The sequence below is a fragment of the Chenopodium album genome, chromosome 6, assembly GCF_948465745.1.
Source record: "Chenopodium album chromosome 6, dcCheAlbu1.1, whole genome shotgun sequence".
Taxonomy (NCBI): Eukaryota; Viridiplantae; Streptophyta; class Magnoliopsida; order Caryophyllales; family Amaranthaceae; genus Chenopodium; species Chenopodium album.
In genome coordinates this window covers 65,445,381-65,459,450 of record NC_137839.1, presented here as the reverse complement: position 1 = coordinate 65,459,450, position 14,070 = coordinate 65,445,381, and the positions used below count along the sequence as shown (strand labels likewise).

General features: G+C 36.8%; 1 protein-coding gene across 1 annotated transcript in view; it reads right to left on the bottom strand.

Annotated features, from left to right (window-relative positions):
- Positions 1-1,428: 1,428 nt before the first annotated feature.
- Positions 1,429-14,070, bottom strand: part of LOC145635022 (GDSL esterase/lipase At4g18970-like) — a 62,737-nt gene continuing 50,095 nt past the window's right edge. The window contains exons 4-6 of the mRNA XM_081686327.1: positions 6,467-6,706; positions 6,072-6,309; positions 1,429-1,640 (exon numbers count right to left, since the gene is read on the bottom strand). Coding sequence (XP_081542453.1) covers positions 1,429-1,640; positions 6,072-6,309; positions 6,467-6,706 — 690 coding nt within the window. The remainder of the gene's footprint in view (positions 1,641-6,071; positions 6,310-6,466; positions 6,707-14,070) is intronic.

Genomic DNA, 14,070 nt, shown 5'->3' with positions numbered 1-14,070 from the left:
TTTTTGTTTTTTAAAGGATTTTCCAACGGAATTTTCCTTGGGGATTTCCGACGAAATCTGATTCCGTCGAAAATTTTTGACGGACTTTTCTGTACCAGAAAACCTCTTCGGACGCATGAAATTTGTTGAAAAAGTATTTTTGACGGAAATTCCGTCGAAAAAGGTCGATTTTCCTACGAATACTTTTCCGACGACACTTTCCGACGGAAAACAGGATGTTTCCGACAGAATTTTTTCGTCGAAATTAAGCTGTTTTCTAGAAGTGAGTTTTTCCTACACATGGGTGTAGGTAAAAATTTGTAAAAGTCATAGGTGTCTGTTTAAGCCCAAACAATTACCAAGGCCCAAATAATCTGGTAGAGTATTAAGGCCAAATATAAATATGTATTCCGTACTAGATAGTGTGGTCTGAAGGATTTATGTCTTCGTCAAGTGCAAAAACTAGATATATAATATTACAAATTATGGAATTAAATTCGTTCTTTTAGGTCGTCCTTGTCGGTTGTTAGACGTGATCAATGATCTTTGGGCTAGTTAAATAGTTCAAAGTCCAATAGAATGGATCCTATAAAGTCACACAAAAGTGTGATGGATTGAACAAATGAAAGAAGCCCATTATTGGGTCTCATGGAGTGGCCGGCCATATGGGTTTGAAGAGGGAATAGTTTGGGCTTGGTTTTGGACTCTAATTATAAATATAACGTATACTCGTATAGATAGAGGCCTTGCCTAGGGTTTGACAGACAACACACTTGAGCTGTCAATTGAGAATATACTTGCCAGCAACCAAACCCTAAAGCCTCACGCACATACTCTCTCCTCTTCCTTCATGACCGCACATGCCGGTGGTGGTCATGGTTGTTCGTGGTCAGTTTCTCCTCCCTTCTCCGTAGAAGGTGGTTCGAAGTGTTCGTGCCCAACTACCTAGCAGTAGTGGAGGTTCAATGCTATCCCGTGGACTAAGTAGAGGAGCAACGCTTGGGGCTCTATTATCTCCCTAATTGATAGACAATCGCTTGTGGAAATCATGCGTCAAAGGTATATGTATTACGTGATTCTTTATGCGTTATGCTTGTAGATCCTGTTTAGGTGCAAACGAATATGATTCTTGAAATTCCGCATTATAGTACCTAAAACACTTAATGATCAGCTGCACACAATGTTTTGAACATAAAGAGAGGTACAAATCCTTTTATTATTTAATCAACTATACTTATTACAAGTACAAATAAAACAAGCTAAAATGGAGATAACAAGCTAAGAATGTTAACTGACCAAAAACTTAACCTGTTGATTGAAGCTCAAACTTGGTTTATATATATACTCTAAGACACTCCTCATATATAAATATATATATCACAAGATTAATGTCAAGATACAACTTTGACATCATCTCTAATAAAGAACAGTGGACAATAAATCTTGGTGCTAATTGCTAATCAATTTGCTAATATTCATAGGATGAACAAACAAGAGATCTTGAGAGGTGTATGAAGATACTGCAATTTGCTTATTTACAACTTCTGTTGGATGAAATCCGTCCATAAATGCGTATAAATTCCTATTTGGGCATGGTGGAGTGGATGACTTACACAGGTTACTAATGGTTATTTCGCAACAAGTTGAATTCATGATCAAACCTGCAATATATTCATTGATTTTTACATCAAACAATTTTTTTTATTCATGAATATAACATAGAATATGGAGTATTTTTTTTTATTATTTTTTTTTTATTCTTTATGTTGAAGGTAAGACAACATAAATTTATTAATTTCGTAATAATTGCAACACTTTTCTTACTCATCCAATCCATTTTATAATAATTACAACACTTTCTTATTTGGCAAGGACCCACTAATATTTTATTATTTCTTTCTCTCATCACCACAGTTAAATTACCTTTTTTTTTTTTTTTTTTTTTTTTTTTTTTTTTTTTTTATTACAATACTAGGTTAAAATCTCGTACAATGCACGGTTGTTAAATCTTTTTGACAATAATATTACAAAATATAAAGTATGTAAATTATATGAAAAAAAATATTTCATTTAGGTATATATGGAATATGATTGTCAAACTGGAAAGAAAATATCATAAGGTATTGCAAATAGTTTACTTAAAGACTTTGCAAAAAAAAAAAAAAAAAAAAAAAAAAAAAAAAAAAAAAAAAAAAAAAAAGAAAGAAAGAAAAGCAAATAAGGTGGGAAAATTTTTCATAAGGTAATGACAAGTGTCATTGTTTATTCGCTTTTAGTATAAGTTGATAGATAGAGAGATTTTGTATGCGGCCTGTTGTACGTACCGGACTGTGTGGTAGGGGTTACTCGAGTTGTCGGGGTTACTCGAGTTATTCGATTAGGGATTACTCAAGTTGCCAGGGTTACTCGACTTTCTCAGTTAGGGGTTACTTGAGTTATTCCTGACCGAGAAACCCCTAAAGTGACCCCTGAATGAGTAACCCCTTGAGTAATCCATCAATGAACCCCTCAAGTAACCCCTGACCGAGTAACCCCTCAAGTAACACTACTAGAAAACAGGAAAATAGAGACGAAAAAAATCCGTTAGAAAGACCTTGTTTTCCGTTGGAATTGGTTGTCGGAAAACATTTTGTAGGAAAAATGGCCTTTTCCGACTGTGCGTTGGTAGAACTTTCCCGTCGGAAATTTCCGATGAAATTTCCGTCGAAAAATTCTTTAAAAAAAAAAAAAAAAAAAAAAAAACAAAACGCCCCCACCACCCCCATTGCTATTCCACCCCACACGTTACCATCCCACACCAACCCACTACCCAACCACCAAAACCTCCACCAGAACCCCTTTCCACCTAACCCTACCCCACCCAAATCTAGATCTACCACCCAAACAAACCCAAATCTACTACCCCAACCCTAACAAATTCGACCGAACCACAACAAACCACCCCAACACCAACCTAAAACCATTGCCGCCACCGAAACAAACAGTCACAACCTATATTAACAAATAAAAAAAAAATTAAAATCCCAACCTAACCCCCAAAAACCCGAACTCCAACAGCCACCACAACCATATATATTCAAAATAATATGATGAAATATATAGTAAAATAAAATAAAAAAGACACATACCTTAATTTGACCACACAAAACCTTGAAATTGGGTTTACAAGGCCAAAATTCGACCCTTAAAACTCTAGATCTAGAGTTTACATGGTCAAATTTGACCTGAAAACCTTTATTTTCATCTTGAGGAGTGTGAAAGGGCGAAGAAAGGCAGAAATTTTTGTTGATGTTGATGTTGATGTTGGTGTTGGTATTGTTGTTGATGTCGATGTGGGTGTTGGTGGCGTTGTTGTTGCGGCGATGGTTATTGTTCGTTGGCGGTGATTGTGGGAGATATAAGGTGGTTGAAAGAGAGAAAGAAGATGAGAAAAAAGAGAATATGAAAGAGAAGAAGAACGAGAGAGAGTAGAGAACAAAATGGAGAGAGAAGGAGAATGAGAGAAACGCCAGAGGAGACGAGAAGAAGAGGGAAGAGAAGGAGAACGAGAGGAGACGAGAAGAAGAGGGAAGAGAAGGAGAACGAGAGGAGAGAGAAGAGGAAAGACAGAGAGAAGAGGCAGAAAAGAGATGAGGCGGAAAAGAGAAGGGTCTTAGGGTTTTCTAAAGGTGTTTAAATTTTTTTCTTTTTTTGAAAATTATATTCCGTCGGAAATTTCTGACGGAATGTTTATCCGTCGAAAAAGGTAATTTCTGACGGAAAAATCCGTCGAAAAGTGCAAATATTCGAACGATTTATATTCCGTCAGAAATTTCCGATGAATTTCCGACAGAATTATTGAATTCGTCGGAAATATTCGACAGAATAAATATCCGTCAAAAATTTCAATTTTTCTGACAGAATAATATGTCCGTCAAAACCAGTTCGTCAGAATTTGGCTGTTTTCTAGTAGTGTAATCCTTGAATGAGTAACCCCTCAAGTAACTCTTGACTAAACCCTCCAATAACCACCGACCGAAATCCTTAAGTAACCCCTGACCGAGTTACTCGAGTAGCCCTGACTGAACTCCCTAAATAACTTCTGACCGAGTAGCTTGAGTAATCCCTCAACGAGTAACTTGAGTAACCCCTGACCAAGTAATCCCTCAAGTAACCCTTGATCGAGTGAACCCCTTGAGTAACCAATGTCCGAACCCCTCAAGTAACCCATGGCTGAGTAACCCTTAACTGAATAACTCGGGTAACCCCTGCCACATGGTGTGGCGTGTTGCACCAAAAATTGTCTTTTATTATTATTATTATTATTATTATTATTTCTCTTTACAAATAAATATATCTCCACTAACTATATTTTATATTTAAAAATTCATATTTTAGACCCTACTCTATGATTACCCTAAAACCGTATGTTCAACCTACTATTGTGATATTATTGTGAGACAGAGAAAGTAAAAATTAGTTTTAATCGTTGAAGTCATTTTCATAAGTATAAATTAGTACACTGTATTAAAAAAAAAAAGGTTTCAACTAGTTCGCGGAATTAAAATTCATATATATATACATATATATATACATAACGTTCTTTTTTTTTTAGACAAATATACACAAAATAACTCAAATATACACAATAACTAATTATCACACTTTTTATACTCTTCATTCCTTCATTATTTCTTTTTAATTTCAAAAACTAGTTTTATGCCTAGGTGATGCCTAGATTGTTGATAAAATTTCACTATAAACTTTTTGCTTCAATGTTAAATACGGTATTACAACCTTTTGATGATTTAGGATATTTAGACATATAATGGCATATATCTTATTTAATTAAATAATAGTGTATTTTTCAACTTAAATTGTTTTTTTTAGGAATTCTTTATTATATTTTTTAAAATAAATTAAATATATTATAAATGTATCTTATTTTAAAGAACTTTTTAAAACGAATTTGATGATGGAAATAAAACAAGGTTATATGATATTTATTAAAAGTTCTGATTAATTTTGTATATAAGAAATACTAGAATTCAATTGATGATAAAACTCTATACAACAATTTTATCTTTAAACATCTATATGCAAATCGATTATGTGATACAACAATTTTATTTTTAGCATCATATGTGTCACAATCATACTTATTTTTCGCCTACGTGACCGACACTTAACGAAAAACTAAAATGCCAAGTGTCGCTGTCTCGTGGCCTGGCTACGAGACTGACTTTATATATTAGTGATATCATATGATATATTAGATTAAGGATATAATATCGTATGTAAATATCTTGCATTAACAAAAGGGATTATGTAACCTTATTTACGCGTAACGTTCAAGCCAAAAGTTTATCCTAAAGTTTTATCAATAACTAGAGTGTATCCGTGCTAACGCACGGTATATATGTAACTTGTATATTTAGAAAGAAAAACAATCATAAATGTGAAAGTTATTTTAAAAAAAATAATAATAATAGAGAAGTGGAAGTTATTATATTGGAGTTTATAGTTAAAAAAAAATGGGATTTGATAATTTGGCTTTTGGAGGATTGTGGTTAACTGACTGCAATTACATAAAAGATAATTTTTTTTTTATGAAAGCAAAGTGTAAGTTAAAAATAAAATGAATGGAAACAAAGAGAGTATCTTCTATAACTTTATACTAAAGGCGAAACCAGGAATGACACATGTCATTTCCTGGTTAAAAATCTTCCCTCCAAAAGTTTTTATTTATTTATTTTTATTTTTTTGGCCAAAACTTCTTAGAAAAGTTTTTATTACAAACGATACAATAATATATAACTTCCTATTTGATTAGTATATCTTATTTATATATGCAATAATAGTTTTCTATCTATAACTTTGTAATGTAATTCATAGTTATTTTTATTAGTCGTGCATATATTATTCTCTCTGTTTTCTTTAGTGATATAAATTTTTTAATTATTTTTTTTTGTAATTACAAAACTTTCATCCTATTTTGCAATTAGCTATAATTTTTTTATAATTAAATAGCAGTCTTAAACTAATGACAAATATTAAAAATTACCGTGCATGACACGGGACTTAACCTAGTATAATAATAATAGACAACCTACCTGGTAGAGCAGTTAAGTTTAGGATGGCAAAGGTATTAACGAATGTAAATTTGGCCCCAGGAAGCTTTGTATTGAAATGATCCACTAGCGATACAAGCTTGGTATTAAAAAGTTGTACAGCTTGGTTCTTTTCTACTACACATTCACTTGCACAACTTTTTGTCTTTTCAAATGGAAGGCAGCCTAATGGGCCTAGTCCATAAACTGCTATCTTTCGCGCTCCAGTATCATATAGGGCCTATCAAAAATAAATAACCCACAAACAAATGGCACACATAAAAACATTGTTACGACATATTTTTAAGAAAATGTTATATGCTCCGTATAAACTTTTAGTTATATACTCCGTATAAGGAATTAAAAATGAAAAAAAAAGAAAAAAAAAAAAACCAAACCTGTAATTGTGCTGTATATCGAGCAATGAGCATTGCAGAATATTGATCAGGAGAATAGAATATGGATAAAGGATAGAGTAGTGGCAAGAAGTAGTTATTAATGTAGTCATTGGTGCCAATATTAACACTGTACAAACACTTGTTTAAGTAATTGCCAATTGGTCCTTTCACCTTCGATTCAAGATTTGTAATTACGGTCTTGTAATTTTCTATTTGTCGATCCATCCACACTCGATCACCCTGAAAATGATGAATGAATTATTTTTAATTTTCCTTTCCAGCAATCAAACCTTAACAAAACTTTACACTTCTCATATTTGCAAAGTTTTATAGCGTGCCTCCGCATTCTTATTAAAGTGTAGTTGTGAATAGGGAGGAATAAGAGTGGGTCGGGACAAGTGGGAAGTCCACCCCATTCTCGCCCTAGTGAAGCGGGGATGGAGGGAGGTTTGGCAGGTAATGGGGAGGGGATGGGTATAAAAATTGTACCTGACTGCCACAGCATACATGTGATGGGCGCGGGTATAGATTTAAGAGTAAACCCGCTCGGCTGCCCCATTCCCCCCTCCCCCACCCTATCACCCATGTCTAATTAATATTATCTCTGTTTCATATTATTAGTCCTATATACAATTTTATGCGTTTAAAAAAAATATACTCATATTTAATATATTTCATATATAATTTAGTTTTTTTATTTCCTATTTGTTAGATAATATGAAACTCCTCAGATTGGAGTCGATTCCATTGATCTCAATATATAGGGTTACAAGTGTGAGTCCTAATCAGCTTAGGAAATCTCAAAAGATAATTACACAATTTATACAAATTATATCCAACGCTAACAGAATATCTAGAATATTAATCCTATATTCTATCACACCCCCGCAGTCGTAGCGAGAGGAGGACATACACTAAGACTGGACTTGAAATCCAGAAAGAGTTGTCGAGGTAGGCCTTTCGTGAAAATGTCTGCAAACTGGTACTGACAGGGTAAAGTCGTATCCCCTAATAAAAAATAATTACCTAAATCACTAACTAAGGTAGATAGGGAAGTAGGGTCGATCTCCACAGGGAAACTAGTCTTTTTACTCCTAATTAATTATTATAATCTAAATTATTTAAGTAACCAATATTTATAATTAAGCAAGAAATTAAACTACAAAGAATAAGAGTAGGAAGAGAACAATATATAAAGGGATCTAGGGCATAGGTTCACCAATAAATAATACTCCAGGGTAAAACAGGGTAATCAATCATTGACATGGCATAGATAACATGATTAACAGGCTCTCGCAATTTATTAATCAACATAGATCTAACAGGCTCTCGCAATTTACTAGATCTAAGTTCTTATTGAAAATAGCCTTTAATATCAAATTAACATCTGCTCGATTCATCAATTTAATATTGCTATACTTTTACAAGCCGCAATTGTAAAACATTAAAACAATCCAATAAGAAATTATCATGCAATACCAATAATCAATAATAGTCAATCATCAATGCATCAATTAACCAGATTGTAAAGGGCTCTCGCTACTTATTACAATCACACAATTAATTTATCGGTATTAAATCTCATCTCTCGAATCTTGACTTAACCATTTATAAATTAACTTGACTATTGAAACTAGACCTAAACATTAATTCTCATCTCTCGATTCTCGAATCAATATTGTCAAACTCATGCATAAAAGATAGGCCTAATCTAGTCACAGAGCATTAATCCAATCAATAGGAAATTAATCTAGCGTTGATAATCAACAACAATAAATTACCCCTTCATATTATTTATGGATCCCCATAAACCCTAGAAATTAAACTACTCACACATATTAAAAACTAAAATAATCAAGGTAATAAAATAAGACATGATTAAAGGAATAAAATAAATAAGATTAAAGGAAGAGAAATCGTTACGAAAATAAATCTGGAATTAAAAGAAAGAATTAGGAACAAAGGTTTAGAGAGAGTTTAAGAGAGAGAAAACTAAGTAGAGAGAGAAAGTCTAAGAGAAAGAGATAAGTGAAGAAGAAGAGATTAAGCGTCCTAAAAACGTACTTAAAACAAAACTAAAAACTACTCCTAATTAGAAACTAATTGCTCGTCAAAAGATCTTTCCCAGAAACACGCGCCCGATCGGGCTAGAGGCCGCCCGATCGGGCCCGCCTTTTTGCTAGCACACTCTTCTCAGCAGCACCGCTTGATCGTGCTAAACCTCGCACGATCGGGCGCGCCTTGGGCCACACACCAGCACGCATCTTGCCCGATCGAGCTTAGCTTGCCCGATCGGGCCCTTGTGGCTCCTCGAGGCTTTGGACTTCCGATTGGGCTTATTTCTTCGGCCCAATCCGGATCTCCTCGTCGGGTCTTGAATACTCGGTCTAAACCTCGGTATTCCAAATATCGAGCCCTTAATCACCGGCTCGATGGCTCTATCAGGCCTTGGGCTTCAACGACGGTCGTGCTCTTCCAATGCTCGTAGTTGCTTCATAAAAATCCCGAGAAAAATGCTCCAAAGGTGCAATTCCCTGCAAAACTCAACCAAGACTACGAAAACACTAGAAAACACATATTAGTAATAAAAGTGGCCCTAAAGAGCCAAAAACACTACTAATTATGACCAAGGGACGGGGGTAAAATACTATATAAAATGGACACATCAAACTCCCCCAAGCCCAACCTTTGCTTGTCCCTAAGCAAAGAGCTCATCAATGAACATATAAAACATACTTCACCCCAATAATCAAATCAACCACCAACGATTCAAGGTAAAATTAATGAACATGCTTCAACATCAATCAATCTTATTCATCTAATCACCCTTCCTCCCCAACAATTGTCAAGTAGAGCAAACCACAAGAGCATATAGAATTCAAGACTAGTGCTCACACACTCGACTCTCATTTATGTGGCGAGTAAAGAATGTACTCGATCGCTCTCCATCCCAACCCCTTTAATGTGAACAATGCCCTCCCAACTCACACTCTCGTGTGTACAAAAACATTGAACGCTCATCCTACTAGTTGACTCGAAATATGCCAAGTCATAACTTGCATTGATAAACAACACTTTCACATTTACAAAACTTCTATGCACAAGGTCGGAAGGTCTTTTAAGCTTGTAATGTAAGGCTAGGGTAAAGGTAGGATAAATTTGGGATTATGTGAGAGAAAAGCTACGCTTAAAGGAGCCATATCCTAATAAAACCCATGATAAAAAATAATGATCATACACATCTCCAACATAATCAACTCCAAACAACAATCCACCAAATATACTCCAAACAATATAAACAATCCCAACACTTACAATTTCACTCATAAGATATGATAATATGGAACTTTGAGTGAAAAACAAACTTTGAACTCATTCTTTTTTTCTACTCGAATTTTTTTCTTCTTCTTTTTTTTTCTTTTTCCTTGAACAACCTTCAAATAGAACAATTGAGCATTAATAAATTTTTTCTTTTGCTCTTTATTTTCTTTTTAACTCATGTTGGAAAATTCAACTTTGAAACACAATATCAATATTTTCCAATCAAAAATCAAAGAACAATAACTCTTCTTTTATTCCCACATTGTGCAAATAATATGCACACCACAACTCCCTCACCTCACCAACTAATAGCTCCCCCAAGCCAAGCTTGGGACTAGTAACCAATGGGGCTCATGTAGGCTTGTAATGTGGCTAAATAAACAATAAAAGGGCACAAGAAACAACATGGGTAACAAGAACGGAATAAATGTATCTAATACTCTGAAGGCTACCTAAAAGAATGAACGCCTTCGTCCTCCTCATGTGCATAATAATAAGTCATGAAACACTACTCATAGTTGTAGATCAATACTCAAATTCATTGACATACCAGGAATTATGGAACTATCACACATTTCCTAACCAAATCAACTAGTCAAGCACTATATTCACAAGTAGTTGGACGAAATTGACGCAAGTTAAGGTTTCAAGGCAATCAAACATCATATCATGATCAACTAATCCACAATATTCATCATCAAATAGCAAGAATCAAAACAAATTTTCTCAAGTATGGGGCACAGGGAAGCATGATTTACAATTCATTGGAACGTATTTTTGATTTTTTCAATTTTTTTGTATTTTTCATATAAGGAAAGCAATAAAACTAAATTAGAAAGCAAATGAAAACTACACTAGAAAGCAAGTAAATAGAGAGAAAGGAAAGAGAGTTACCAAGCGAAAGATTACCCCCCCAAGCCAAATCAAGCAATGCCCTCATTGACTTGGGGGTGTAACCTACTCCTCATTCTCATCCATCCTCGAATAGCCACCACCACCATGGCTAGAACCAGCCCCTCCATGGCTCGAACCACCACCTCCATAACCCGAACCACCTGCAAAATAGTTAGGGTCTACATTCCCCCCAAGCCCACCAAAAGGAGCATCGGTCCCATATCCATGGACCGATGAATAGTCCACATAGGTACCGTAGGCACTTGGGTCCGTGTATCCCCCTTGGGGGTATTGGAACCAATCGGGGACAAGTGATTCGGGGGGAATAGCCCCCCGACGGGCATAATCATCATACATGGGGTATAAACCCCGCCCTAGGTTCCTCTCCACAACCCCAACCCTAGCATCTAGGGCTCCTACCCTAGTGTCCAAATTCCTAACCATACCCTCCATCCTCCCTTGCCCACTCTCTATCCGATCCAATTGGCTTCTAAAAGCCGAAAAGTCATATGGAGCGTTAGGGTCGATGTTGTAGTTGGTTGAGGAAGTGGGAATGTTATGTGTGTAGTGTTGGGGTGATGGTTGGTGGAAATGTTGTGGTGGTGAGGGAGGTGCTTGGTGGTGTGCTTGGGCCTCCCCTTGGTCTCCTAATTCAAAGGTATAAGAGGGAAGACCCTTCTCAAATTTGGTCAAGGCCGGGTTAGGCAAGGTGAAAGCGTTGTCTTTCCTACCCGACTCCCTATGAATCACCCACCAAGTCTCACCCCCTATCACATTTATCCAATTAAGGCCTCCTAAGTAGGGTGCGTCCATTAAGGTTGGTTCGGCTACCTTACCATCATCGCTAGGGGTCCAACTAAGGTATTTGACCGCAATGTGGGTTACTAACCCACCAAAGTAAATTGGGACCCTAGACCTACCCGATTCGGCCGCATTGGCCACCCTCTGAAAGTGTTGGGCCATCCTATGAACTATGTTAAGCTTGTCACTCTTAGGAATCATGTATGATCCTAATAGTTCTAGTTCATCTCTCCTCACATTAGCCGGTTCATGCCTCCCAAAGATGGTGAGGCCAACAAACCGTTGCCAAAGTTTTGGCACGGAATGTTGAATCCAAGTGCCCTTGGCATGTTGGAGGTTCAAGCTAGGATTCCCTGTTAGAGCTCGGTAGACAAAAGTAATGTTGTCTTGGGGTGGTTCAATTGTTCTATCGGCTTTCAATTCAAACAATTTTCCAAAATCTTTCAAGGACAATCTAATATCATTATTAAACAATCGAAATTGAACATGAGAGATTACAACATTTGATTTTATGACATTAAAACTAGAAATGAATTCTAAAGTCAAATAATCATATGTATCATAATGTAATTGGAACAAACCACTCATGCCAATTCCTTTGAACAATTTCTCAACATGTTTATCAATTCCTAGTCTAGAAAGCGTAGGATGATGAATAAAACAGGTAGGAATTACCTGCCGTGTGATGAGGTTGAGCATCCTTTGCCTTTGCTCTTGGGTGGTGATGACCACCCTCTCCCACCCCGGAATTTGCAGCTCCGGGTCAATGCTAGGTGCTTGTTGCCTCGATCCTTCACCCCTAACAGTTCTAGACCTCTTGAAAGCCATTTTAATGTGAAAATAGTAGGAATTGAAGCTTTCTCTCTCTTAGGGTTTGAGAAGAAATTGAGAGAAAGTGTTGAAAATTTAGTGTAGATTGTAGAGGAAGATGAGAGGAGTTGGAAAATGTAAGAATTTTTAAGTTTGGATGGAAGAATTGGAGGAGATCTTGAGATGAAGTGTGAGTTGAAGGTTTGAAAATGGAGGTTTTAGAGAGAGAAAGTGAAATGAAAAAGATGAAATAAGGAGAAAGTGAGGAAAGAAAGAAGAGAAAAGAAAATAAAGGGGGGACGGGCTGTAGGCGCGCCCGATCGGGCGAATGGGGAAATTTCCAGAATGCAAGTTGCGCGCCCGATCAGGCGAGCTCCGCCCGATCGGGCGCGAACGCGAACATAATTTTCGCCCTTTGCTCACCCGATCGGGCGAGCTTCGCCCGATATTTATTTTCTTCTCACTCGATTTGCGCCCGATCGGGCGAAAAGAGAACTTGTTTCCAAGTCTCCTCTCGCGCCCGATCGGGCAGATTCGGCTGATCGGGCGAATTTTTCTCCGATTTTTGCCTCACTTGCGCGCCCGATCGGGCGAGCCTCGCCCGATCGGGCCCGTACCAAGCCCTGGAGTTTCTCTGATTTCTTTTCTTCTTCAAATTTTTTTAAGTCTTTTTACCTGTCAAATTCATACCTGTATAACAACACTTAAAAATGGTAAAATATCACTCTCCTCACCTCTCTAAAATAAAAATAAAGTAAGAGAAAAGGAAAACTAATCTAGAAAGCATGAAATACGGGTTGCCTCCCGCAAAGCGCTGGTTTATATAGGTCCCGCACGACCTTCTTACCAAGTACAATTCCTAGGACCCTTTACCTAACGCTTGATCGGGTGGTTTCTCACCCGGTCTAGCGATGTTTAGGCTGCGATGCGGCTTCCTGACATAACCTGTGGGGCGCCAAGTCGCCTTATCTGGCGGATCTTCCTTGACATGGACTGGGGGATCTTCAATGCTACGCACTAAAAACCCTTCTTCGATCGAATGTTGCTTCAAATTGTTATTGCGTTCAACTCTTGCAACTCGATCTGGCGGAACACTTACCGTAGGCTCGATTCGCACAACTTGCTCGATCGGTTCCACTTGTTCATCCTCGAAACCAAGGCCAACATTGTAGAGTGTTCTTTCTATTGCATCGACTTCCTTCTGCCATTTGTCTATCTCATCTGAAAAGGATGCAACACAAGATACCGCCTCCAAGGGATCTTTTTCAAGAGCTTGGGGCTTGTTAGAATAATTTACAACCACATTAACACTGAAACATTTCTCCTCAGTCATGGAACTTTTGGGGGCATTATTCAGATTAAAAACCACTTTATCGTCCCCTACTGATAGTGTTAACTTACCACTTCTTAAATCTATGACTGCTCCTGCAGTGTTAAGGAATGGTCTACCCAAAATAATTGGGGTTTGCATATCGTCAGCCATATCAAGAACAACAAAATCTACAGGTATATAAAATTTACCTACTCTAACGGGGACGTCCTCTAAAACACCTAGGGGGTATTTGAAAGAACGGTCGGCCATTTGCAGAGTTATATTGGTAGCTTTTAATTTACCCATATTCAACTTAAAACACACAGATAATGGCATGACGCTAACACTAGCACCCAAATCACATAATGCATTATCAATCAAGAGATTACCAATATGACAAGGGATAGAAAAACTACCCGGATCTTTTAATTTAGGTGGAGACTTATTTTGAAGTACGGCACTACAC